This window comes from Staurois parvus, unplaced genomic scaffold, assembly GCF_062004578.1.
Source record: "Staurois parvus isolate SC_StPar_1 unplaced genomic scaffold, SC_StPar_1.0 ptg001221l, whole genome shotgun sequence".
Lineage (NCBI taxonomy): Eukaryota > Metazoa > Chordata > Amphibia > Anura > Ranidae > Staurois > Staurois parvus.
Genome location: NW_028319017.1, coordinates 41,821 through 67,310, shown reverse-complemented (window position 1 = coordinate 67,310; position 25,490 = coordinate 41,821). Strand labels below are relative to the sequence as shown.

The 25,490-nt window shown below is 46.5% G+C and overlaps 1 protein-coding gene across 4 annotated transcripts in view; it reads right to left on the bottom strand.

Moving 5' to 3' along the window:
* Positions 1–25,490, bottom strand: part of USP24 (ubiquitin specific peptidase 24) — a 167,293-nt gene that overhangs the window by 105,106 nt on the left and 36,697 nt on the right. For all 4 annotated transcript variants that reach the window (XM_089660267.1, XM_089660268.1, XM_089660269.1 and 1 more), the window contains exons 16-21: positions 20,475–20,606; positions 15,840–15,951; positions 13,281–13,357; positions 9,314–9,454; positions 4,950–5,003; positions 3,065–3,180 (exon numbers count right to left, since the gene is read on the bottom strand). In XM_089660267.1, coding sequence (XP_089516393.1) covers positions 3,065–3,180; positions 4,950–5,003; positions 9,314–9,454; positions 13,281–13,357; positions 15,840–15,951; positions 20,475–20,606 — 632 coding nt within the window. The remainder of the gene's footprint in view (positions 1–3,064; positions 3,181–4,949; positions 5,004–9,313; positions 9,455–13,280; positions 13,358–15,839; positions 15,952–20,474; positions 20,607–25,490) is intronic.

The window sequence follows — 25,490 nt, the reverse complement described above, 5'->3', positions numbered from 1 at the left end:
TAATCCTTGATTTTACTTATAAATGGTAAATGTGGAATTCAATAGCTCAAATAAAATAATAGCAAATAATGATAAATATATAATATTTAGGAAATGTGCTAAGTGATAACACAAAAATAATGAAAAAAAAACACAAACTTAAATCAATACGCATGTGCATAAAAAATGCACATACATATATTAGATCACACGTGCAAAAATGTGAAGTGAAGATACATCTAAATCATACACACAAAAACAAAGTCCAATAATGGAGTAAAGTCCAATAATGGAATATAAAAGGTGAAAAAATGTTTTTGTTTTGGTAAACTGTGTTTCCAATATGCTGTAAAGTGACCACAGGTGAAACAAAACGTGCAGGTATCTGGGTGTAGATAACTTGTGAATCCAACCACCTTCTGGATTAGCCTCTCACCTCATCTCTTCGACCCTTGCGGGTCAAAGAGCAGTATGGATCCCTCTCACAGATCCTCCAGGCACCAAAGCACTCCAAAACCACTTCTCAGGATATAATATTCCCACTCAGCTCTTCTCCAAATGTAGATGAAATATCACTTTCCCAGAACAAAACAAAGGGATCCTCCCATAGTGTAGTAAGTTTATTATGCCAAAGGAACATCAAATCTTTAATAAAAATGCACTTACGTAGCAGCCAGTCCACATTAAACCCTCATGCTCTCAAATGAGGATATGTGTATGTAAGTTGGGTGTACAGCTGAGTCCACAGGTGTACCAAGATGGCCGCCACGCCGGAAATACGTCACCGCGCTACGCCGACGCGTTACGTCACAATATCACGTGATATTGCCCTGATGAAGTCACGTGATATTGTGACGTAACGCGTCGGCGTAGCGCGGTGACGTATTTCCGGCGTGGCGGCCATCTTGGTACACCTGTGGACTCAGCTGTACACCCAACTTACATACACATATCCTCATTTGAGAGCATGAGGGTTTAATGTGGACTGGCTGCTACGTAAGTGCATTTTTATTAAAGATTTGATGTTCCTTTGGCATAATAAACTTACTACACTATGGGAGGATCCCTTTGTTTTGTTCTGGGAAAGTGATATTTCATCTACATTTGGAGAAGAGCTGAGTGGGAATATTATATCCTGAGAAGTGGTTTTGGAGTGCTTTGGTGCCTGGAGGATCTGTGAGAGGGATCCATACTGCTCTTTGACCCGCAAGGGTCGAAGAGATGAGGTGAGAGGCTAATCCAGAAGGTGGTTGGATTCACAAGTTATCTACACCCAGATACCTGCACGTTTTGTTTCACCTGTGGTCACTTTACAGCATATTGGAAACACAGTTTACCAAAACAAAAACATTTTTTCACCTTTTATATTCCATTATTGGACTTTACTCCATTATTGGACTTTGTTTTTGTGTGTATGATTTAGATGTATCTTCACTTCACATTTTTGCACGTGTGATCTAATATATGTATGTGCATTTTTTATGCACATGCGTATTGATTTAAGTTTGTGTTTTTTTTCATTATTTTTGTGTTATCACTTAGCACATTTCTTAAATATTATATATTTATCATTATTTGCTATTATTTTATTTGAGCTATTGAATTCCACATTTACTTTAATTAGTTTGAATGTAGCGCAGCATTTTTATGGTTTATATTCACTTGATCATTGGTATATGATTTAATGTTAGCAGCTGTTTGGGGTTCATTTATTATTTCAATTTGGTTTAACACACATTTTGGAGCGCAGGAGGGTCACACCATTATTACTTATAAATGGTATTTTGCAATATTACACTATCTGAGATTTTTCTCTCCCCGGTTGTATGGTGGAGCCTACACTGAAGGTGAGGATTCCTATAGAGTGGATACGAAAGAGGGTTTAGGATCCCATAAAAATTCCTAAAAGGCGTTTCACTCACCTAAATCTGGTGAGTGCATTTGATGTTGGTTTTCACGGGTGGAAGGTGGAAGTTTTTTCTTTATATTAGAAGAAGAATTTGAAAATTTCTTTTTGCACAAAATATTTTTGAGATTTCTGAACTTTTGTTGTTTATTAATCATGATGGACTTCACTATTAATATAATTTTCTATATATGTTTGCACTTTGTATATTGATTTGATATAGAGGTCTATGTTTGCGCTGTTTATTTATATTTATAACAAGGTGATCACCCCAGTATAACCACTTGAAGTCAAGCGATGGACCCGTACGCCGCCTGGCGGCAAGTGATTAAACAACAAAAGGGGTTACCAATCTGTAACCCTAAACCAGGGAGAACATGAATACAATGCAATCCAACATCTTAAAACGGAGCTCCACCCAAAAGGGGAAGTTAACCCCTTCACGCCGGCACCTCCCGGCCCTTAAAGAGTTTCAGAAGTCGGGAGGCGGGATTTAGGGATCATGTGAATGTTCCCAATCGAAAGAGAAGACTGGGACCTTTCCGTGAGTACCAGACATGTGTGCTGGGAGCGTGCAGGGCGCGCTCTCAGCACGTTTTTTTATCATTGAAAGCAAATGTGCGGCCGCTCGGCGTCTAGACCCAGACGCCGGGAGAACGCACATTTGTGTGCGGACGGCGTAAAGGGGTTAAGTGCTGCTTTAAGTACTCCTCTCCTGCAACATTTGGGGGGGGGATGAGTGGGTACTTAGTTTTGACAGGTACCCTCTCCCACTTCTATCCCAGTTTGCCGCAGCGAACTGAGCCGGAAGTTTGGCTCCTCCCCCCCCCCCGCAGTGTTCTGGGAAACTTCACAGGTTCCAGAAGACTGCTAGATTATTCAGGAGGCGCAGCGCGACGTGCGCATGCGCAGTGGGCACCCGGCTGTGAAGCTGTCACAGCCGGGTGCCCACAGTTGAGATGCCGGCGCCATAAAAAAGAGAAGGGACGGCGCGGGTGATCACATCGCTGCATCCCGGACAGATATGCGCTTATTAAAAGTTTTCAACAAACACAGAAACGACTGGAGCTCTGGTATACTGGTGTGACGTTATATCCCCAGTAACAAAAATGTAATCTTTTGAACGCTCGCCGAAGGGTATGGACACATGGAGCAAACAAACATCCACCACTGACTTGCCTGTAAGGTGACTGAACTGATGTGGCCACCGATGGCATGGCGGTCGCGGTCAGCATTTTTGTAGCTCTGGTGACGGCGTGCGTCAGGGTGGGACCTCCAAGTGCCGAACTAGCAGCCTGCAGATCAACAGAAGACATGAACATGTCAGTACATGATAGAAGCCTTCCAACGAACGTCAACCCATCTGCACAAATGTTCCCATTACAATTTGCTGCAGTGGTCAGGTAACCGAGCTACTGTCAGAGGAAGGTAGCTGAAATCTGCTTTTAACCCCTCCCCCTCCAGAGGATTGACCCCACCCCTTTCCTGACCAGACCATGTTTTGCGTTACGGCGCTGTGTTACTTTAACGGACAATTGCGCGGTCGTGCAACGCTGCACCCAAATGAAATTTACATCCTTTATCCCCCCACAAATAGACCTCTTTTTCCATGGTATTTGATCACGTGTGCGGTTTTTCTTTTTTTGTGCTATTTAAAAAAAAAAAGTCAATTTTGAGAAAAAAAAAAAACAAAACAAAACAATATTTTTGACCTTTTGCCATTAACCACTTCAATACCGGGCACTTTCACCCCCTTCCTGCCCAGGTCAATTTTCAGCACTGTCGCACTTTGAATGACAATTGTGCGGTCATGCAGCACTGTACCCATATGAAATTGTTATAATTTTTTTCAAATAGAGCTTTTTTTGGCGGTATTTAACCACCGAGTTTTTTATTTTTGGCTAAATAAAACAAAAAACACCTGAAACTTTTGAAAAAAACAAAAAAGCACACTTTTCTTCATTTCCATTATAAAATTTTGCTAATAAATAACATTTCTTCTACTTTTCTTTGGTACCCATATGACATTCTTTCTTTCTTTTTTTTTTTTGTGGTGGAAGTCAATCACCATTGGGTTTTTAATTTTTTGCTGAACAAATGAAAAAGACTGAAAATTAAAAAAAAAAATAAAAGTTTTTCAAAATAAAACACCCCCCACCCACCAAAAAAAAAAAAAAAACACCCTCCCCCCCAAAAAAAACCCAGATACACTCTATAAACATGGTCTTTTTCTGCCATCACTTTTCTCTGTTTTTGTCATGAAATTTTGCAAATAACTTTTCTTCTTCAATGATGTGCGCTGATGGGCACTGAGGAGGCTGCACTGATGGGCACTGAGGAGGCTGCACTGATGGGCACTGGGGAGGCTGCACTGGTGGGCACTGGGGAGGCTGCACTGGTGGGCACTGGGGAGGCTGCACTGATGGGCACTGGGGAGGCTGCACTTAGGAGGCTGCACTGATGGGTACTGGTGAGGCTGCACTGAGGAGGCTGCACTGATGGGTACTGGTGAGGCTGCACTGAGGAGGCTGCACTGATGGGCACTGGGAGGCTGCACTGATGGGCACTGGGGAGGCTGCACTTAGGAGGCTGCACTGATGGGTACTGGTGAGGCTGCACTGAGGAGGCTGCACTGATGGGTACTGGTGAGGCTGCACTGAGGAGGCTGCACTGATAATCAGTGCCCTGATTATCAGTGTATATAAAGCGCTGTCAGAATTGCCAGTGGCTTTCCTTTCCTCAGCGCTTAGACTGCAACCTGTTTACTTGTGATCAGCTGTGATTGGACACAGTTGTTCACATGGTAAAGAGCCGCTGTGATTTGCCCTTTATCACAATCTGTGAGCCGCTGTGATTGGCCCTTTACCGCGATCTGTGATCAGCTGTGTCCAAAAGGACACAGCGGTCACAGAGTGCACCCGATACATGCCCTGGGGGGTGCTCGGGAGGCACATTCTGGGGGCATGTCTATAGACGCCATTCCAGAACAAGAGAACCGCATTGTAGCCGTCTTTCTGCTATAGCATGGTAAGGAGTAAATAAAACATAATCGTGGAATTCTTACCTCTAGTCGCGTGTAACAATCCGCAATAAATTTCTTGTGCAAAGAAACTGAATCCTGCATAGGAAAATAAACTTTTATTAACATTGCTACTATGAAACTGAAATCACATACAGACGGAAAAGATTGCTGTTCCAATTCCAATCCTCCTTCCAGGGAGAGATAGTGAACAAATGGGAACAAATTGATTGGATGTAAGAGGCAGACCAGACAGTTTTCGGACTGGGGCTCAGGGCGGGCACTTACTTTCTTCAGGAAAGAAGAATGTGGCAACCGAATGCGTGTATGCATGTAGACGTGTACTTAGACATGTATACGGTTACGCTATGTTACACCACTCATTTTTATCATTATTATTATTTATTTATTTCTAGGGTCATTACTTCCATCCATGGTGGTATATTCACACACCCTCCCACTCCTAGCTCCCCCCCATCTCCATTCATATTCACACACCCTCCCACTCCTAGCTCCCCCCCATCTCCATTCATATTCACACACCCTCCCACTCCTAGCTCCCCCCCATCTCCATTCATATTCACACACCCTCCCACTCCTAGCTCCCCCCCATCTCCATTCATATACACACACCCTCCCACTCCTAGCTCCCCCCCATCTCCATTCATATTCACACACCCTCCCACTCCTAGCTCCCCCCCATCTCCATTCATATACACACACCCTCCCACTCCTAGCTCCCCCCCATCTCCATTCATATTCACACACCCTCCCACTCCTAGCTCCCCCCCCCATCTCCATTCATATACACACACCCTCCCACTCCTAGCTCCCCCCCATCTCCATTCATATTCACACACCCTCCCACTCCTAGCTCCCCCCCATCTCCATTCATATTCACACACCCTCCCACTCCTAGCTCCCCCCCCATCTCCATTCATATACACACACCCTCCCACTTCTAGCTCCCCCCCATCTCCATTCATATACACACACCCTCCCACTCCTAGCTCCCCCCCATCTCCATTCATATTCACACACCCTCCCACTCCTATCTCCCCCCCATCTCCATTCATATACACACACCCTCCCACTCCTAGCTCCCCCCCATCTCCATTCATATACACACACCCTCCCACTCCTAGCTCCCCCCCATCTCCATTCATATTCACACACCCTCCCACTCCTAGCTCCCCCCCATCTCCATTCATATACACACACCCTCCCACTCCTAGCTCCCCCCCATCTCCATTCATATTCACACACCCTCCCACTCCTAGCTCCCCCCCCCATCTCCATTCATATACACACACCCTCCCACTCCTAGCTCCCCCCCATCTCCATTCATATACACACACCCTCCCACTTCTAGCTCCCCCCCATCTCCATTCATATACACACACCCTCCCACTCCTAGCTCCCCCCCCATCTCCATTCATATACACACACCCTCCCACTTCTAGCTCCCCCCCATCTCCATTCATATACACACACCCTCCCACTCCTAGCTCCCCCCCATCTCCATTCATATTCACACACCCTCCCACTCCTAGCTCCCCCCCATCTCCATTCATATACACACACCCTCCCACTCCTAGCTCCCCCCCATCTCCATTCATATACACACACCCTCCCACTCCTAGCTCCCCCCCATCTCCATTCATATACACACACCCTCCCACTCCTAGCTCCCCCCCATCTCCATTCATATACACACACCCTCCCACTCCTAGCTCCCCCCCATCTCCATTCATATACACACACCCTCCCACTCCTAGCTCCCCCCCATCTCCATTCATATACACACACCCTCCCACTTCTAGCTCTCCCCCCCTCCATTCATATACACACACTCTTCGGTGCTGTATATGCTTCAGTCTACATGACACTTATCTTGCTGAATCCTGTGTGTGCAGCTCAGGCAGACGAAACACATCTCACTCCAGCCCCTTCGGCGCTCCGAGTGTCCCTGTCTCTCTGGGCACACACCCGCCCCCTCCTTCATTCGCGCTTGCGCAAAGCCACCTACTGGGTCATATACTTCCTCTTCTGGTCCCCGTGGAACGCACGGGGACCGGATATACCCATACAGATGCCACGAGCCGGCCGTCTCCCGCCAGAGCTCCCCGGGCGGCACTTAACATTCCGGTTTTACAGCCTCCCATTATTATCAATGGCACACGTGTGTTCACAATTTCACACATGAATCCATTCCCTCCCTCCTTCACTATCTCCTCCCCCTTCCTGATGTCTCCACCCTTTTGGGGTACACTTCCTCAGAGGGAGTCCTCACACGAAACGCGTTAGGGAGGTGCCCCTGACCTTTGTACATATACCGCAAGGCCATCCTGATTGACACCTTGGTGGCCATATCAGATCCGGATGTAAGTTTTTGTTTTTATTCTGTTTATGTTGGAATTTTGTGAATTAAAGACCTATTACGCTATTGGAAGCTTTCTCTGGGCTCATCATTTCCAAGGGAGCCCACTTTTGAAGGTTCCTGATGACCTGGATTGGGGTGTGACCTCTCCCTCCCCCGCTGGTGATTGGCATGGTGGAAGGTTTAAGAGTACACCTAGACTGATGAAATCATGGGGTTTATTTACTAAAGCTGGAGAGTCCAAAATCAGACTCCCTTCTGCATAGAAACCAATCAGCTTCCAGGTTTCATTGCCAAAGCTTCATTGAACAAGCTGAGGTTAGAAGCTGATTGGTTTCTATGCAGAAGGGAGTCTGATTTTGGACTCTCCAGCTTTAGTAAATAAACCCCCTAGTGTCCTACACGCCGATGACATCTTCCTGGTATTACAAGTCCAGAGCACCAGGAGCGGATCTTAATTGCTCCACGCGCAGTTAATGCGCTATCTGGTTAGTGCAATGTTTGTACGCTCTCAAGAGCACAAGAGTCATGGTTATCCTTGTATTGCGGATTCATGAACACTTGCACATAATCACTTTGCTTTACCACTATGTATGGACTGAGTTGCTGAAATATGATTTTATGCAATTTCTGATCTTTTTGATTCTTTACCTAATTTTATATTATTTATATTAGCACTGCATACTTATTTTATATTTCTTATACTGGGTTTTAGAGGTTGCCTTTTATGCTAATCCTAATTAAAAGGTATGCGCTAATAACAAACTTATACAAAGGTGTATATCATCATCCAAAAAACATTCGTGTTTTAAATAAATATAGTGTCCAAACATAAATTAGTGTCCAAAAAATGTATATATATATATCTTCAGTGACTTGAACCAATTGTGAAAAATCCACCACCAAAGGAGATTAAATGAACTCACCAGAGCTAATGGCTGGTCAGATTATAAACCAGCAACAGCGCTTGTGCTCTGGGAGCAATGAACCCCTTGATGACGTCGGTGTGACGAAACCGGTTGGGCGTAGCCTACTCGATGTGGACGTTAGAGAGCCTTGCTGTTCTGTGCTGTATGGGAGAGATCCGCAGCGAGCGTTAACTGTATCTCAACCCCTTTTTTTGCAATTGAAGCCGGTGTCTGCTGGACACCTTGTTTGTGAGTTTCCTTATACCTTTTTTTTATTAAAGAGATAAATGAAAAAACGTATTGCACCATTATGTTCTCTTTTTTGTCCCTGAGTGTACTGCATGCTCTCATGGAGGTATGAGAAAGAGTGGAGAAGTTCATCATAAGAGCTTGGGCTGCAAAGTTGTTTGTCTGTGATTATTATCTGGAAGTATCTGAAACATCACCATATCTATTTGGACATCGGGTTCATTGCTCCCAGAGCACAAGCGCTGTTGCTGGTTTATAATCTGACCAGCCATTAGCTCTGGTGAGTTCATTTAATCTCCTTTGGTGGTGGATTTTTCACAATTGCTTCAAGTCACTGAAGATATATATATATATTTTTTGGACACTAATTTATGTTTGGACACTATAATTATTTATTTAAAACACGAATGTTTTTTGGATGATGATATACACCTTTGTATAAGTTTGTTATTAGCGCATACCTTTTAATTAGGATTATTGTTGCCAAAATTTATTTTGGGTGGGATATGCTGCTGACATTTTGGTGTTTTTTGTAAGTGGCGCTTTTTTCTTTTTAATTTGGTATTGGTTGTGCCTTTTATGTTAGCAGCTTTATATTATTGTTCCCAGCGCTCAATTACCGCTTTTATATACTTTTATCTGAAGAAGAGGTGTTTTCCTCGAAACGCGTCAGCCACCAGCTATCCAGAGGCTTCCAGTCCCCCACCAGACCACCCACAGGGGTTCCTTTACCACCCTGCATCCCTAGTGCTATCCATGCATAGCTGATTTGACGTCATTTAATTTTGTGAGTGTTTTACTTTTCACCAATAAATCCTATTTTGAAGGTAATGCACTAGGCCTGTGCGCCCTCTATTTTGTCTTTGACTTACTTTCTTCAGCCTAGGGTTCAGGTTGATGTAGCTATAGTTGATTATCAGCTGGATCGCTTCGTTGGCAATTTCTTCATCCGGAGATTCAACTGCAACTTTCCATATGAAGTCCATTCCGATTAACTCCAGCTTCTCCACGTGCTTCCAGGAGAAGAGAAGAGAAAACGAGCCGCTGACTTAAAATGTTTGTGAAGTCACCCAATCCAAAGCATGCTATAAATATGTCAAAAGGACTGTTGTCTGGGAAAAAATTCTTCAAGTATAAAAAAAGGCATATTGGAACCAGGGGCGGACTGACAGCTCATGGGCCCCCGGGCAATAGGGGATCATGGGGCCCCTATGTCCTTGCCCAAACTCAAAAAAGCCTATGAAAAAGGTACCAGGGACATCTCATGGGGCCCCCAACTGAACCCGAGCCCTCGGGCAGTGCCCGAGTTTCCAAATGGTCAGTCCGCCCCTGATTGGAACCATCATTTAGACAGTGATGTGCCTGCAGGGGCTCCTGCTAGAAGCTGCTGTCAATCGCACAATGTAGGGTTGCGTAGGTGGCGTGTCAGCCAGGCTGATAGCAGGAGCTATGGGAGGGAAACTAACCGTGCCAGCGTCAGAAAGCTCCAGGAACAGAAAGGAACTGACAGAACCACCAAGTATTTCACAGCCAATCATAGGACTTGCATAAGGAGAATACACATACAGAGGAATACATTTATAAAACCTCAATACCTCACTTATACCCCCTTCCTGCCCAGGCCGATTTTCAGCTTTCAGCGCTGTCGCACATCGAATGACAATTGCGCAGTCATGCAACACTGTACCCACATTAAATTGTTATCATATTTTCACACAAATAGTGCTTTCTTTTGGTAGTATTTAACCACCACTGAGGTTTTAATTTTTTGCTAAAACAGAAAGCACCTGAAACTTTTGAAAAAAAAAAAAAAATCCGCATTTTTATTAGTTTCTGTTATAAAATTTTGCAAATAAATAACATTTCTTCTTATAGGTAAAAGACACACAGTGAGCGCTCTCAAAGAAACAGCAGCTGAGCATCCAGGATAAACGCATATAAAAATCCTCAGTAAAACATATACATATAAAAATGCAGCGCTGCATTTTTATATGTAAACATTTCTTCTTAAACTTAGGTCAAAATGTATTCTGCTACATTTCTTTGGTGAAAATAATAACTGAATTTGTATTTTTTTTTCAAATGTTTCTATTTGTTTTTCATTAAATTTTTTCTTTTTTTTACTATTTTATTTTTCAGCACACTGTGACCAAAGCATTACGATGTTACCATAGTAACATTGAAGTACTCTGGGCAAGTGATCAGGTTTTTATTTTTTCTTTAACACATTATGATTGCTAATATCAATGTATTTCATTGATATTTGCAGTCATTGTTACTGAATGAAACTGATTCATTCAGTCTTTTGTTGTGATTAGGCAACGCTGATCACATGATACAGATGGGCTGTGATTGGCCCTGTCTGTATCATGTGACTGCCTTGACCAGTCACAGCTAACAACATAATTGTATACAATGGATGGCATGGCAGGAAGCCATCCATTGTATACAATTGATCTGCTGTGATTGATCACTGCGGTCACATGACACTGGCAACGGGTGGTGTAGTGGTGATATGTCATCGGCTGTATCCCGTGGACACAGCCGGTGACAGATCGTGCTGTTGCACGGCCCCGTGAGCGACTTGTTTTGACAGGACGTCATATGATGCCCAGACACAACGGTGCGTGTTCCGCCGGGCCTATAGCAGATTGAAGGCCAGGCAGGACACTCGCTGTTGTGACTGGGTGTCATATGACGTCCTGTCAAAATGAGTCACTCATGCGCCACGCGATCTGTCACCGGCTGTGTCCACGGGACATGTCACTACACCGGCCCGTTGCCAGTGTCATGTGACCACAGTGACCAATCACAGCAGATCACATGTCAATTGTATACAATGGATGGCTTCCCGCCATGCCATCCATTGTATACAATTATGTTGTTAGCTGTGACTGGTCAAGGTAGTCACATGAAGGTGTTAAAGCGTAGTTAAGTCCTGAAAAAAAAAAAAAAAAATTCAGTTCCCCCTGCAAGTTAAATGGCATTATTGAACAAAAAAATGACATTGCATATTAGAACACTATGAAAAACATACCTGTAATATGGATCTCTCCAGTGGACCACTGTCACCACTGCCAAGGCCTCCATCTTTACCTGGTCTTCCTTGAGGGCTCCGGCCGTTTGAATGACTGAGCCACGGTAGCGTCACTTCCGCACATGCACACGAGAATCATGGTCACGGAATAGCGCTCTGGGTTCATGGCACATTCAGAGGACCCTCAATCCAGAGCGCAGTGTGCATGCCCGGTGATGTCACCAGTGCCAAAACAAGTGATTATCTCCTAAACGGTGCACGTTTAGGAGATACCGTGTTTCCCCGAAAATAAGACAGTGTCTTATATTCATTTTTGCTCCCAAAGATGCGCTAGGTCTTATTTTCAGGGGATGTCTTCTTTTTCCATGAAGAATACGGTACACGTTTATTGTTAAATGAAAATAAAGGAAATGTATTACCTGTATACGGTACGGTGGGGGGAGGGGGATCACTTAAAATGACACAGGGGGGAATCAAAATGGCACAGGAGAATCAGAGGGGGGATTACCATTTTAGTAACGCCTTTTGATCCTCCTGTGTCATTTTGATTGTCCCCTCTGATCCTCCTGTGTCATTTTGATTGCCCCCTCAGATCCTCCTGTGTCATTTTAAGTGATCCCCCTTCCCCCACCCCTGTGCCACTGAACACCTTCACTGACATCCCCCCACCCCTTTATCAGACATTTCCCCCCTGGGGCCTGCCTGGGGACTGTCACTGGGCTGGCTGGGGCCTGCCTGGGGACTGTCATTGGGCTGGCTGGGGCCTGGACCTGGGCTGGAGCAGGGTCTACCACTGACCGAGAACCTTCAGTCATCATGAGGGCGGCCGCGAGCATCAGGCCGTGTCACCAGAGACAGACCAGCACTCACCACCTTCGCCGTGTCCCGTCCGCTCTGATCCTCCTGTTCTTCTACACGCATCTGCCAAAGTCTCCTCCTCTCTCCCGCCCCGCACTCACTCCGACCTCCGCTCCGCCTCCACACAGCAGCGACGTCAGGACTCCGCGTAACGTCACTGGTTGCTAGACGCCAGTCGGGGCGGCCCTAGCAACCAGTTTACGGTAAATTAATTTTCATTCCGAGACAGAGCCTAGGGGGGCCTTATTTTCGGGGGGGATGCCTTATATTTCACCCAGAAGGAAACCTGTAAGTAGGTCTTATTTTCGGAGGATGTTTTATTTTCGGGGAAACACGGTATTTATTTGACCTACAGGTAAGCTTTATTATAAACGTACCTGTAAGTAAAAGTGTCATGGCGGAGTGTGCTATCGCTTTTAGCACGTCGCCTTTCTGACCGTGTTTCATGGCTATGATTAGGTTGTAACGTAAAACATGTCCGCTTTTCCCATACTACCCCCCTCCTAACTGACCCGACAGGGGTGCTTCTCCCTGGGGCATCCTGTTTTTAATTTTGCAAGGCCGTGCATGGCTCCAGTCATGGGAATCTGAATGGGAAGACCACAAATCAGAAGGAGCCCCCAGTGACGGTGACATCACTGCACTTTCCTCCAGCTTCATAGCAGAAGGTCTGTACCACTGTATGGACCTGGGGCTGGGAGTAAACAATTGAGGACCTGCCGCTGATCACAGCTGGAATAATCTGCGGGCTTGAATGCAAAAATCTTAAAAATACACTTTATTTAAATAAATTGTGGGTGCGATGATTAAAGTTTTGCATGACTTTACGGTACACTGTATTTCTGCTTTTCATCCTTAATCCCGAAAGAAGGAGCTGTATGAAACAAGCCATTGACCCATGTAACCAATAAACAGGAAATTTGTGGTAATCAAACAACACTCACCAGCTGGGTGCCTTGCCTCTTCAACCGATGATCACAAAGATTTACATTTTCAAAAAAGGTTTTAAAGAGGCTGAAACCTGAAAGCAACATAAAAAAAACATCATCACCCAAATCATTGCTTAGATAATCCCTGTCCCATCCTCAACAGTTCAAAGCCAGTTAACCCCTTTGTGCCGGCGCCTCCCGGCGCTTTAAGAGTTTCAGAGCCGGGAGGCGGGGCGGGGTTTTATGGTCATGTGACCGTCGTGATTCGCTGTCACATGATCGGAAAAGGTCCCGATCGCAAGGGGAGAATTCAAACGCTTGTGCTTGGAAGTAATGGTAAAATTGCGCACTCACCAGATGCACATTGAATATACGCATATAAATATATCCACCACGGACCACTTAGGGAAGCGGGGTCTGGTGAACTTCCTTCTAGGTATGGAACAGCACAGCAGTATATCCTACAGTATATTAGTACTGATTGTGGAACATCATCTATGGTCCTGTCCACACATTACTCATCTCTTCTCTAGAGCCTGCAGATGATCCTTACCTATCCAACACCCAGAGGAGGGAATCCCTGTAAACAGGCTGCAGACCCATCCATCCTAAAGGGGACCTCTAATTGAGCAGATCGCCCTTAATCCCAGGATATACTGCTGGGCTGTTCCATACCTAGAAGGACGTTCACCAGACACCTGACATACCCTGCTTCCCTAAGTGGTCCGTGGTGGATATATTTATATGCGTATATTCAATGCGCATCTGGTGAGTGCGCAATTTTACCATTACTTCCAAGCACAAGCTTTTGAATTCTGCTACAGTTATGATCATTTACCATTTCATAGGATTTATGAACTTTTATTGTCATTTTTATTAGCGCTGCACTTCATTTATTTATGCTGTGTACATACAGGGGGGTAGACAAAAAGAATGGAAACACTACATGATTTGAAGGTGTGAAAGTGAGGACATGTTTGGTGGTGAAAGCGGAAAAGATTTAACATTCATTGGCTTCCGCTGAGTGATGAGACACCTAGCTAACAGCTGGGAAGCCTCACTTTCCTCATTCACTGTGCGCTGCTAGTAATACAGAGTCATGTCAGAGCCTATGGAGCTTCAAAGAGGGCACATTGTTGGTGCCTCTGTGACTGACATTGGCAATGGATCTGCTACATCACGAGGGACAGTATCGAAGATTATGACGGAGTATACAGTTTCTGGGAAAGCGTGGTCTAATAAGCATAAGTGCGGTCGACATGGTCACCTGACCGAAAGAGACAAAAGGACGTTGCGCAGGATTGTGACCCGAAATAAGAAAACTGCTGCGAAAAATGACTGCAGAGCTCAATCTCAGTTTTCACGGGACTGAGATTGAGCTCTGCAGTCACTTTTGCAGCAGCTGTTTTCTTACTCCTGCTCACAATTATGCGCAATGTTCTTTGTCTCTTTCAGTCAGTTGACCTGTCGACCGCGCTCCTGGAAAGTGTATATACTCCCTCCTTACTGGCCTGCCTCGCCACTGGCTATCCCCGCTTCAGTCCATCCTGAATACGGCTGCCAGACTCATTCACCTTTCCAACCGCTCCGTTTCCACCACCCCCCTCTGCCAATCCCTCCACTGGCTCCACTCAGTGTCCTCCACCCCCCTTTGCCAATCCCTCCACTGGCTTCCGATTGCACAACGGATCAAATTCAAAATCCTAACACTGACGTACAAAGCTGTCCACCATACTGCCCCGAACTACATCACTGACCTAATATCCAAGTACCGCCCAACACGCACACTCCGCTCCTCACAAGACCTCCTTCTCTCTAGTTCCCTGGTCTCCTCCTCCCATGCCCGCCTCCAGGACTTCTCCAGGGTGTCACCCATCCTCTGGAACTCCCTGCCCCAATCCATCAGATTATCACCTACTCTCCTCTCCTTCAGGCGCACCCTGAAAACCCATCTCTTCAGGGAAGCCTACCCCACCCCCTGCTAACTTGCCGACCTCCTCCACTCTTCCTACCACTCCATCCCCCACAGCTATCTCCTCCTGTACCACCATCCCCTCCCTCCTAGATTGTAGGCTCCAAGGAGCAGGGCCCTCGATCCCCTCATGTTTTGCATTGTATTGGTATTGTTCTGTCACATGTTCTGTCCCCCTTTGTAATGTACAGCGCTGAGCAAACTATCGGCGCTTTATAAATACTGTATAATAATAATAATATATGCCGTCATAACCTTTGATACTATACCTTGTGACACGGCAACTTCAGTCACAAAGGTACCATTTAAGCGGCACCAACAATTTGCCCTCTTTGAACCTCAGTAAGTGCTGACCTGACTCCATATTACTAGCAGCACATGCAGTAAATGACGAAAGTGAGGCTTCCCACCTGTTAGCTAGGTGTCTCATCACACAGCGGAAGCAAAAATGTTACATCACTTCCGCTTCCAACGCAAAACATGTTGTCACTTTCACACCTGCAAATCATATAGCGTTCCCATATTTTTTGTCTAACCCCTGTATATCCTACGTTACACTTCTATTCCATGTGTGCAGCGATTACAGTGCTTCTCTCTCATACCATTCATGGTGATTTCATAGGACTCCAGCTTGAGGATTTTCTCCTTGAACAGTTGCTGTTGGACATCACTCTCCAAGTCATGCTGCCCCTTCGTGAACCACTCGAAACACATCTGCCAAGAAAGGAAACCATTCTGTCTCTCAGGTCTGTTTGTGAGGAATGTGTTGGTCAGTTTACCTGAGTGAGATAGTGCTTAAAGCGGAGTTCCACCCAAAAGGGGAAGTTCTGCTTTGTTCCCCGCTCCCCATTAAGGATTGGCACCTTTGGGGAACAAGGGGGGGGGGGGGAGCGGGTACCTGAATTTGACAGGTACCCGCTCCCACTTCCGCTGCGATCGTCTAGGTCAGGGGTAGGCAACCTGTGGCTCTCTAGCTGTTGTGGAACTACATTTCCCATGAGGCATTGCAAAGATTACAATACTGTCAGTTACAGCTATGACTTGCAGAGGCACGATGGAACTTGTAGTCCTGCGGCTCTCAGGTTGCCTACCCCTGGTCTAGGCGATCGGAAATGGAAGTTGTCCTCCCACCCTCCCTCCCCGTAGTCTTCTGGAACACACGACAGGTCGCAGAAGACTACGGGGCCATTCAAAAAGTGCAGAGCTTCTCGCGCATGCGCAGTGGGCATCCGGCTGTGAAGCCGCAAGCTGTCACAGCCGGGTGCCCACACTGAAGATGCCGGGGAGAGAAGACGGCTGGCGAAACCAACCGTGGTGAGGACACCACGGGACCGAGGGACAGGTAAGTGGCTGTATTTTAAAAGTCAGCAGCTACAGTTTTTGTAGCTCCTGACGTTTTTTGCTGAAATTCCGCTTTAAGCAGAAACTTCACATTTTACAGTAAAGTAGCTTAAAGAAGAAGTCTCCCTCTAAAATCCGAATGATGGAATCCCTGCAGAGAAGTGCACAGAGCCCTCTTTTTCTGCACGTCCACGTTGTGCACTGAAGGAGAAGTTGGCCTTTGAGGATGTAAGAGCTCGCTCACACTTGGCTTGTTTCTAACTCTTGCCAAATGCCCCTATAGAGTTTGACAGGCATTTGGGAAGCATTTTTAACCTCCTCAAATGCCCTATGCGCGGTTTTGAGGCGTTTGATAGGCATTTGCCAAGCGTTAAAACTGAACTACAAACGCCTATAATGAAGTTAAATGGTCTTTCCGCACCGCAAACGCCTCGCCACCGTGTCGCAAACGCCTGCCAGGCGTTTGAGGAGCGACACCATAGACTTGAATAGGAGGCTTGAACTCCTCCTGACTCGACATGAGGCCTCAGTTTTGCTGCGACACTAACATTTCAGTGTGAACAGCACCGTCATGTGCAGAATTTTCATAGGTGTTTGAGAAGCATTAAAAACGCTTCCCAAACGCCTGTCTGACGCCTGCTGACAGAGCTAGTATGAACGTAGCCTTACATGTTCCACCTTTTTTTGGGTGGAACATATAACATGTTCCCACTGCCCACTCTGCTGCATTTAGTGACAGCTAGCAGGGGATTTCCTCCCCACACTTATCACTGTTTAACTTCTTCATGTCGGCCGCACACAAATGAGCAGCCTCCCGGCGTCTGGGCCTAGACACCGAGCGGCCGCACATTTGCATTCAATTATAAAAAAACATATGTGCTGACAGCGCGTGCCCTGCGCTCTCCCAGCACACATTCACACACGCACTCATGGAAAGGTCCCGGTCTTCTCTTTTGATCGGGACCTTTCTCGATCATGTGACCGCCGTGACGACACTTCACAGCAGTCACATGATCCCTAAACCCCGCCCGTCCCCCGAAACTCTTAAAGGGCCGGGAGGCGCCAGCGGGAAGGATTAAAAAAACAAAACAAAAGAAATACCAAAACCCTCAGCCGTATGGGACACCGCCTACCCACCTGCATTCATTCATTCCAAAATTCTGTGAATGTAAAACTACAAGTACGGGAACTATTGCCTGGAACTATTCTTTAAAAAGAGAGAGAGAAAAAACAAAGGAGGGACGAAGGCGTAAGTAAGATGTGCGATGCTAAGATTGATTACCTTTCAGAGTGCTTTGTTTTCTTTGAATTATTGCAAAGCGTTCTCTTATTGGGGGAGGTGGAGAGGAGTGGCAGTGATGTCACACTCTCCCCTCATCTAATCAGAGACCGCTTTATATTTAGAGAATGCAAACATTCCCCATGCTGAGCGGCCAACCTCCTACATTCACATTATATTAAGCTGGCTGCTGAGCACGGGACCCAGAAGCGCACAGATGACAGAAGTAGCAGGGTAGTAGCACCATCTACCTCAGTGATTTCCAGCTTCCAGGGACATTGGCCAAGTATGGTATATACAACTGTGTATAATATGCTAATGCCTGGAATTATTATTTAACCCCTTCCAGTCCGGACACTCTCCCCCCCTTCCAGTCCGGACACTTTCTCCCCCTTCCAGTCCGGACACTTTCACCCCCTTCCAGTCCGGACACTTTCACCCCCTTCCAGTCCGGACACTTTCACCCCCTTCCAGTCCGGACACTTTCACCCCCTTCCAGTCCGGACACTTTCACCCCCTTCCAGTCCGGACACTTTCACCCCCTTCCAGTCCGGACACTTTCACCCCCTTCCAGTCCGGACACTTTCACCCCCTTCCAGTCCGGACACTTTCACCCCCTTCCAGTCAGGACACTTTCCCCCCCTTCCAGTCAGGACACTTTCCCCCCCTTCCAGTCCGGACACTTTCCCCCCCTTCCAGTCCGGACACTTTCACCCCCTTCCAGTCCGGACACTTTCACCCCCTTCCAGTCCGGACACTTTCCCCCCTTCCAGTCCGGACACTTTCCCCCCCTTCCAGTCCGGACACTTTCCCCCCCTTCCAGTCCGGACACATTCTCCCCCTTCCAGTCTGGACACTTTCACCCCCTTCCAGTCTGGACACTTTCACCCCCTTCCAGTCCGGACACTTTCCCCCCCTTCCAGTCCGGACACTTTCTCCCCCTTCCAGTCTGGACACTTTCACCCCCTTCCAGTCCGGACACTTTCCCCCCCTTCCAGTCCGGACACTTTCCCCCCCCTTCCAGTCCGGACACTTTCCCCCCCCTTCCAGTCCGGACACTTTCACCCCCTTCCAGTCCGGACACTTTCCCCCCCTTCCAGTCCGGACACTTTCACCCCCTTCCAGTCCGGACACTTTCACCCCCTTCCAGTCCGGACACTTTCCCCCCCTTCCAGTCCGGACACTTTCACCCCCTTCCAGTCCGGACACTTTCACCCCCTTCCAGTCCGGACACTTTCACACCCTTCCAGTCCGGACACTTTCACCCCCTTCCAGTCCGGACACTTACTCCCCCTTCCAGTCCGGACACTTTCCCCCCCCTTCCAGTCCGGACACTTTCCCACCCTTCCAGTCCGGACACTTTCCCCCCCTCCCAGTCCGGACACTTTCCCCCCCTTCCAGTCCGGACACTTTCACCCCCTTCCAGTCCGGACACTTTCACCCCCTTCCAGTCCGGACACTTTCCCCCCCTTCCAGTCCGGACACTTTCACCCCCTTCCAGTCCGGACACTTTCCCCCCCTTCCAGTCCGGACACTTTCACCCCCTTCCAGTCCGGACACTTTCCCCCCCTTCCAGTCCGGACACTTTCACCCCCTTCCAGTCCGGACACTTTCCCCCCCTTCCAGTCCAGGCCAATTTTCAGCTTTCAGCACTATCACACTTTGAATGAAAATTGCGCGGTCATGCAACACTGTACCCATATGAATTCTTTTTGCTATATAAATGAAAAAGTCCAAAAATCTTGAAAAAAAGTGTTTTGCAAATAAATAATCTTTCTTCATAAATCTTGGCCAAAATGTATTCAATTATCTTTTAGTAAAAAAAAGAATAACCAAAATTAGTTTATAACCAAAAATTATAAATTTTTTTAATTTTCTTTTTTAAATTTTTATATATATATATATATATATATATATTTTTTTTTTTTTTTTACATACTGTCACCCTAGCAGTACAGTGTCACGATACTACTTGTGGGGAGTGAAGAATTTTTTTTTTTTTACACGGATTTCTTTTACACCCATAAAGGCTGTAAAAGCAATCATTTCTCCTTCTCTCTGGCTGCATTCCTGCAGCTATTGAGAAATACTGTGCGAGCTGAGATTGGTCACAGGTTGTCAGATGGTACAAGTCTGTTGTGAATAGCCTTGTACCATGTGATCTCTGTGATCATTCACAGATTTCACTAGTAGTAAGCAATGATGTCAGAAGTGACATCTTACTTACTACTCTATGTGATCACCGATTGGCCAATCAGTGATCACATGATAGGGACCTCGCACAGAGGTCCCGTACAACGATCGGGGCACCGGATCATGGTGCTGCGTGCTCCCAGGGAGAGCGTACAAGCAGGGAGGTCGTTTATAAACGGCCACCCACCCCTGTACCGCTCCTGTCCGCCCGTTTACATGGGCAGGGCGAGAAAAAAGTATAAGTAAGCACCCTGTGATACTAAGCTTGATTACCTTTTCTTTGTGACAATGTTACATTTTTGAGAATGAAACAATCAATCCACAAGAGCAACTCCGAAGGCAAATTGTAACAAGATGTCATTCAGAATATCTTAGCAAACCTTAAGTGTAAAAGCGGCCGCTATTTTACCGCTCTCGGGCCTTACTTCTCGATCGAGCTCACACACATCGTGGCCGGTGACGAGGCACTCCCAGATCTCTTTGGCACGGCTCCAGCCGAGGTACAGGGTGGCTTCTTGCAGGAAAAATGCCAGGAATTTCAGGTGTGCTTCCAAATACTGAAATAGAAGAATGTTAAAAGTTATTTTTCACTGATGGCTCAAGAAGATGCTGCACATTGAAAGAAAACATATGGAGTTATCCATTTCCAGTCAATACTTAATGGGTGTACAGTCATGGCCGAAATTGTTGGCACCCTTGATATTTCTCCAGGAAATCATGTATTTCTCACGAAACGTATTGCATTAACACATGTTTTGCTATACACATGTTTATTCCCTTTGTGTGTATTGGGACAAAACAAAAAAAGGGAGGAAAGAAAGCAAATTCGACATAATGTCACACAAACCTCCAAAAATGGGCTGGACAAAAGTATTGGCACCCTTTCACAACTGCGGATAAATAAGAATGTTACAAGCATGTGATGCTCCTGTAAACTCACCTGGGGCAAGTAACAGGTGTGGGCAATATAGAAATCACACCTGAAAGCAGATAAAAAGGAGAGACGTTCACTTAACCTTTGCATTGTGTGTCTGTCTGTGCCACACTAAGCATGGACAACAGAAAGAGGAGACGAGAACTGTCTGAGGACCTGAGAACCAAAATTGTGGCAAAATATCAACAATCTCAAGGTTACAAGTCCATCTCCAGAGAACTAGATTTGCCTTTGTCCACAGTGCGCAACATTATCAAGAAGTTTGCAACCCATGGCACTGTAGCTAATCTCCCTGGTCGTGGACGGATGAGGAAAATTGATGAAAGATTGCAACGCAGAATAGTCCGGATGGTGGATAAGCAGCCCCAAACATGTTCCAAAGACATTCAAGCTGTCCTGCAGGCTCAGGGAGCATCAGTGTCAGCGCAAACTATCCGTCGACATTTAAATGAAATGAAACGCTATGGCAGGAGACCCAGGAGGACCCCACTGCTGACACAGAGACATAAAAAAGCAAGACTACAGTTTGCCAAAATGTACTTGAGTAAGCCAAAAGCCTTCTGGGAAAACGTCTTGTGGACAGATGAGACCAAGATAGAGCTTTTCGGTAAAGCACATCATTCTACTGTTTACCGAAAACGGAATGAGGCCTACAAAGAACAAAACACAGTACCTACGGTAAAATATGGTGGAGGTTCAATGATGTTTTGGGGTTGTTTTGCTGCCTCTGGCACTGGGTGCCTTGACTGTGTGCAAGGCATCATGAAATCTGAGGATTACCAAAGGATTTTGGGTCGCACTGTAGGGCCCAGTGTCAGAAAGCTGGGTTTGCGTCCAAGATCCTGGGTCTTCCAGCAGGACAATGACCCCAAACATACGTCAAAAAGCACTCAGAAATGGATGGCAAAGAAGCGCTGGAGAGTTCTGAAGTGGCCAGCAATGAGCCCAGATCTAAATCCCATTGAACACCTGTGGAGAGATCTTAAAATTGCTGTTGGGAAAAGGTGTCCTTCCAATAAGAGAGACCTGGAGCTGTTTGCAAAGGAAGAGTGGTCCAAAATTCCGGGTGAGAGGTGTCAGAAGCTTATTGATGGTTATAGGAAGCGACTGATTTCAGTTATGTTTTCCAAAGGGTGTGCAACCAAATATTAAGTTAAGGGTGCCAATACTTTTGTCCAGCCCATTTTTGGGGTTTTGTGTGACATTATGTCATATTTGCTTTTCTGCCTCTGTTTTATATTTGTTCCAATACATACAAAGGGAATAAACATGTGTATAGCAAAACATGTGTTAATGCAATACCTTTTTTGTGTGAAATACTTGATTTTCAGGAAAAATATCAAGGGTGCCAACAATTTCGGCCATGACTGTATATCCGACCTGCCGACTGTGGACTGTCAGAAAAAGGATCCAGTGGCTGTGCAGCCCCCCGATCGCTTCCATACACTTCCGTAACTGTCGAGTCCACAGTTTTAATCGCTTACCCGCCACAGTATAGCTGATATATTGCTACACGGCGGCTCGGGTGTGCAAAATCAAGTATATATACGTGATTTTGCATTTCCGGGGAGGGGGCGCACGCCTTAGCCACGCCACCATTTGTGGCCGCAGATGTTAATCACCAGGTCCCAGCCAGTGATTACAGACAATCACCGACGGGGAGGAGGACTGTTTTGTTTACAGTCTTCCTCCCTGTCAGCTCAGGCACACTGCTCGGGATGGCTGTGCGCAGTACAGCCATCCAGAGCAGTGTTATTACAGTGAAGCACACGCCCCCCCACCCCATAGTAAAACACTCCCTACACACAGTTAACCCTTTGATCGCCCCTCACATTAACCCCTTCCTGCCCAGTGTCATTAGTACAGTGTCAGTACTGTATTTTTAGCACTGATCACTGTATTGGTGCCACGGAGGATGTCAGTACACCAAGTTAATTCCCGCCCCCCCCAGTGTCAGAATGCCCACCGCAGTACCGCTAAAAGTCGCTGATCGTTGCCATTACTAGTAGCCAGGGGCGGACTGACAACTCATGGGGCCCCCGGGCAATAGTGGATCATGGGGCCCCTGTGTCCTTGCCCAAACTCAAAAAATCCTATGAAAAAGGTACCAGGGGCATCTCATGGGGCCCCCTACTGACCCCGGGCCCTCGGGCAGTGCCTGAGTTTCCAAATGGTCAGTTTGCCCCTGCTAGTAGCATGCTTTCATTTTTTAGTGCAGTTGTGCCATCAGCCATTGTGGCAGAAGGACTAGGCAGAGCATGCCAGGGATCCCTCCTCCCTCTCTTCACTCTACTTCAAGTCATATTTCGGTCCAAAAGGTCTGTTCATCCACAGAGACCTGAGGCTGGATGAATGCTGCGCAAGAACCCACAACACACTAATCATGGGTGCAATGCTCTGCAGGCTTCACTGAATCAATGTTGAATTTCCCTTTTTTTTCTCAGAATATGGATTTAGCTTTTAACGCATCAAATGCATTTTCCTATCAGCTTCAAGGCCTTCTGCCACCAGCTCTTACGTTCACTATGACCAACAGCAATTCACAGGAGAACGTGACAGGCTCTGGGTGGGTGGGGTGGACCGCAATGCGTTTCCGAGGTCTTTTTTCACGCCTGTCACGTTCTCCATTCTGCCTTCCTGTTAGTGCCGCGAGTTAGAGACGCCGCCGATTTACGATCTTGTCGCGGGTCCCTTCTTGTGCCCTGCAGCCCTATCAGTCCAGATTGCAGAGAGCTGTATATCGCACCACCGCCCTGACACCTGGAGCCGGCTACAGATCTTTCAGATGTGAGAAATGGCATTGTTGTTTTTAACCATACAAGAATCTGGCGCCTTGCTTCGCTTCCTCTGAATGTTCCCACTACAGACTGCTGAGCTCAGAGGACTGCCCGCCGTATACCAAAGGGTCGCAGGAGGAGTACCAGGGCCATAAGGTGTCACAAAGAAACATCACCGGACAAAACAGATGAATGAAAATGGGGCTTTTCCAAAGTTGTACTAATTTACAACATATTAGCTGAAAATCCTTTAACAATTGAAGTCAGTAACTTGTTAACCACTTCCAGTCCGGACACTTTCCCCCCCTTCCAGTCCGGACTGGAAGGGGGGGAAAGTGTCCGGACAGGAAGGGGGGGAAAGTGTCCGGACAGGAAGGGGGGGAAAGTGTCCGGACAGGAAGGGGGGGAAAGTGTCCGGACAGGAAGGGGGTGAAAGTGTCCGGACTGGAAGGGGGGGAAAGTGTCTGGACTGGAAGGGGGGGAAAGTGTCCGGACTGGAAGGGGGTGAAAGTGTCCGGACTGGAAGTGGTTAACAAGTTACTGACTTCAATTGTTAAAGGATTTTCAGCTAATATGTTGTAAATTAGTACAACTTTGGAAAAGCCCCATTTTCATTCATCTGTTTTGTCCAGTGATGTTTCTTTGTGACACCTTATGGCCCTGGTACTCCTCCTGCGACCCTTTGGTATACGGCGGGCAGTCCTCTGAGCTCAGCAGTCTGTAGTGGGAACATTCAAAGGAAGCGAAGCAAGGCGCCAGATTCTTGTATGGTTAAAAACAACAATGCCATTTCTCACATCTGAAAGATCTGTAGCCGGCTCCAGGTGTCAGGGCGGTGGTGCGATATACAGCTCTCTGCAATCTGGACTGATAGGGCTGCAGGGCGTAAGAAGGGACGCGCTACAAGATCGTAAATCGGCGACGTCTCTAACTCGCGGCAGTCCGGACACTTTCCCCCCTTCCAGTCCGGACACTTTCCCCCCCTTCCAGTCCGGACACTTTCCCCCCCTTCCAGTCCGGACACTTTCCCCCCCTTCCAGTCCGGACACTTTCCCCCCCTTCCAGTCCGGACACTTTCCCCCCCTTCCAGTCCGGACACTTTCCCCCCCTTCCAGTCCGGACACTTTCCCCCCCTTCCAGTCCGGACACTTTTACCCCCTTCCAGTCCGGACACTTTCACCCCCTTCCAGCCCGGACACTTTCACCCCCTTCCAGCCCGGACACTTTCACCCCCTTCCAGTCCGGACACTCCCCCCCCCCTTCCAGTCCGGACACTTTCCCCCCCTTCCAGTCCGGACACTTTCCCCCCCTTCCAGTCCGGACACTTTCCCCCCCTTCCAGTCCAGGCCAATTTTCAGCTTTCAGCGCTATCACACTTTGAATGACAATTGCGCGGTCATGCAAAACTGTACCCAAATGAATTTTTTACCATTGTTTTGAGACAGATAAAGCTTTATTTTGGTGGTATTTATTCACCGCTGGGATTTTTATTTTTTTTGCTATGTAAATGACAAAGTCCAAAAATTTTGAAAAAAAGTGTTTTTTTTAAATAAAATTTTGCAAATAAATAATATTTCATCATAAATCTTTGCCAAAATTTATTCCGTTATCTTTTTAGTAAAAAAAAAAATCCAAATTAGTTTATAACCAAAAATTATAATTTTTAAACATTTGTTTTTACCTTTTTATTTTATTTTTTTATATTATTATTTTTTATTTATTTTTTTTTA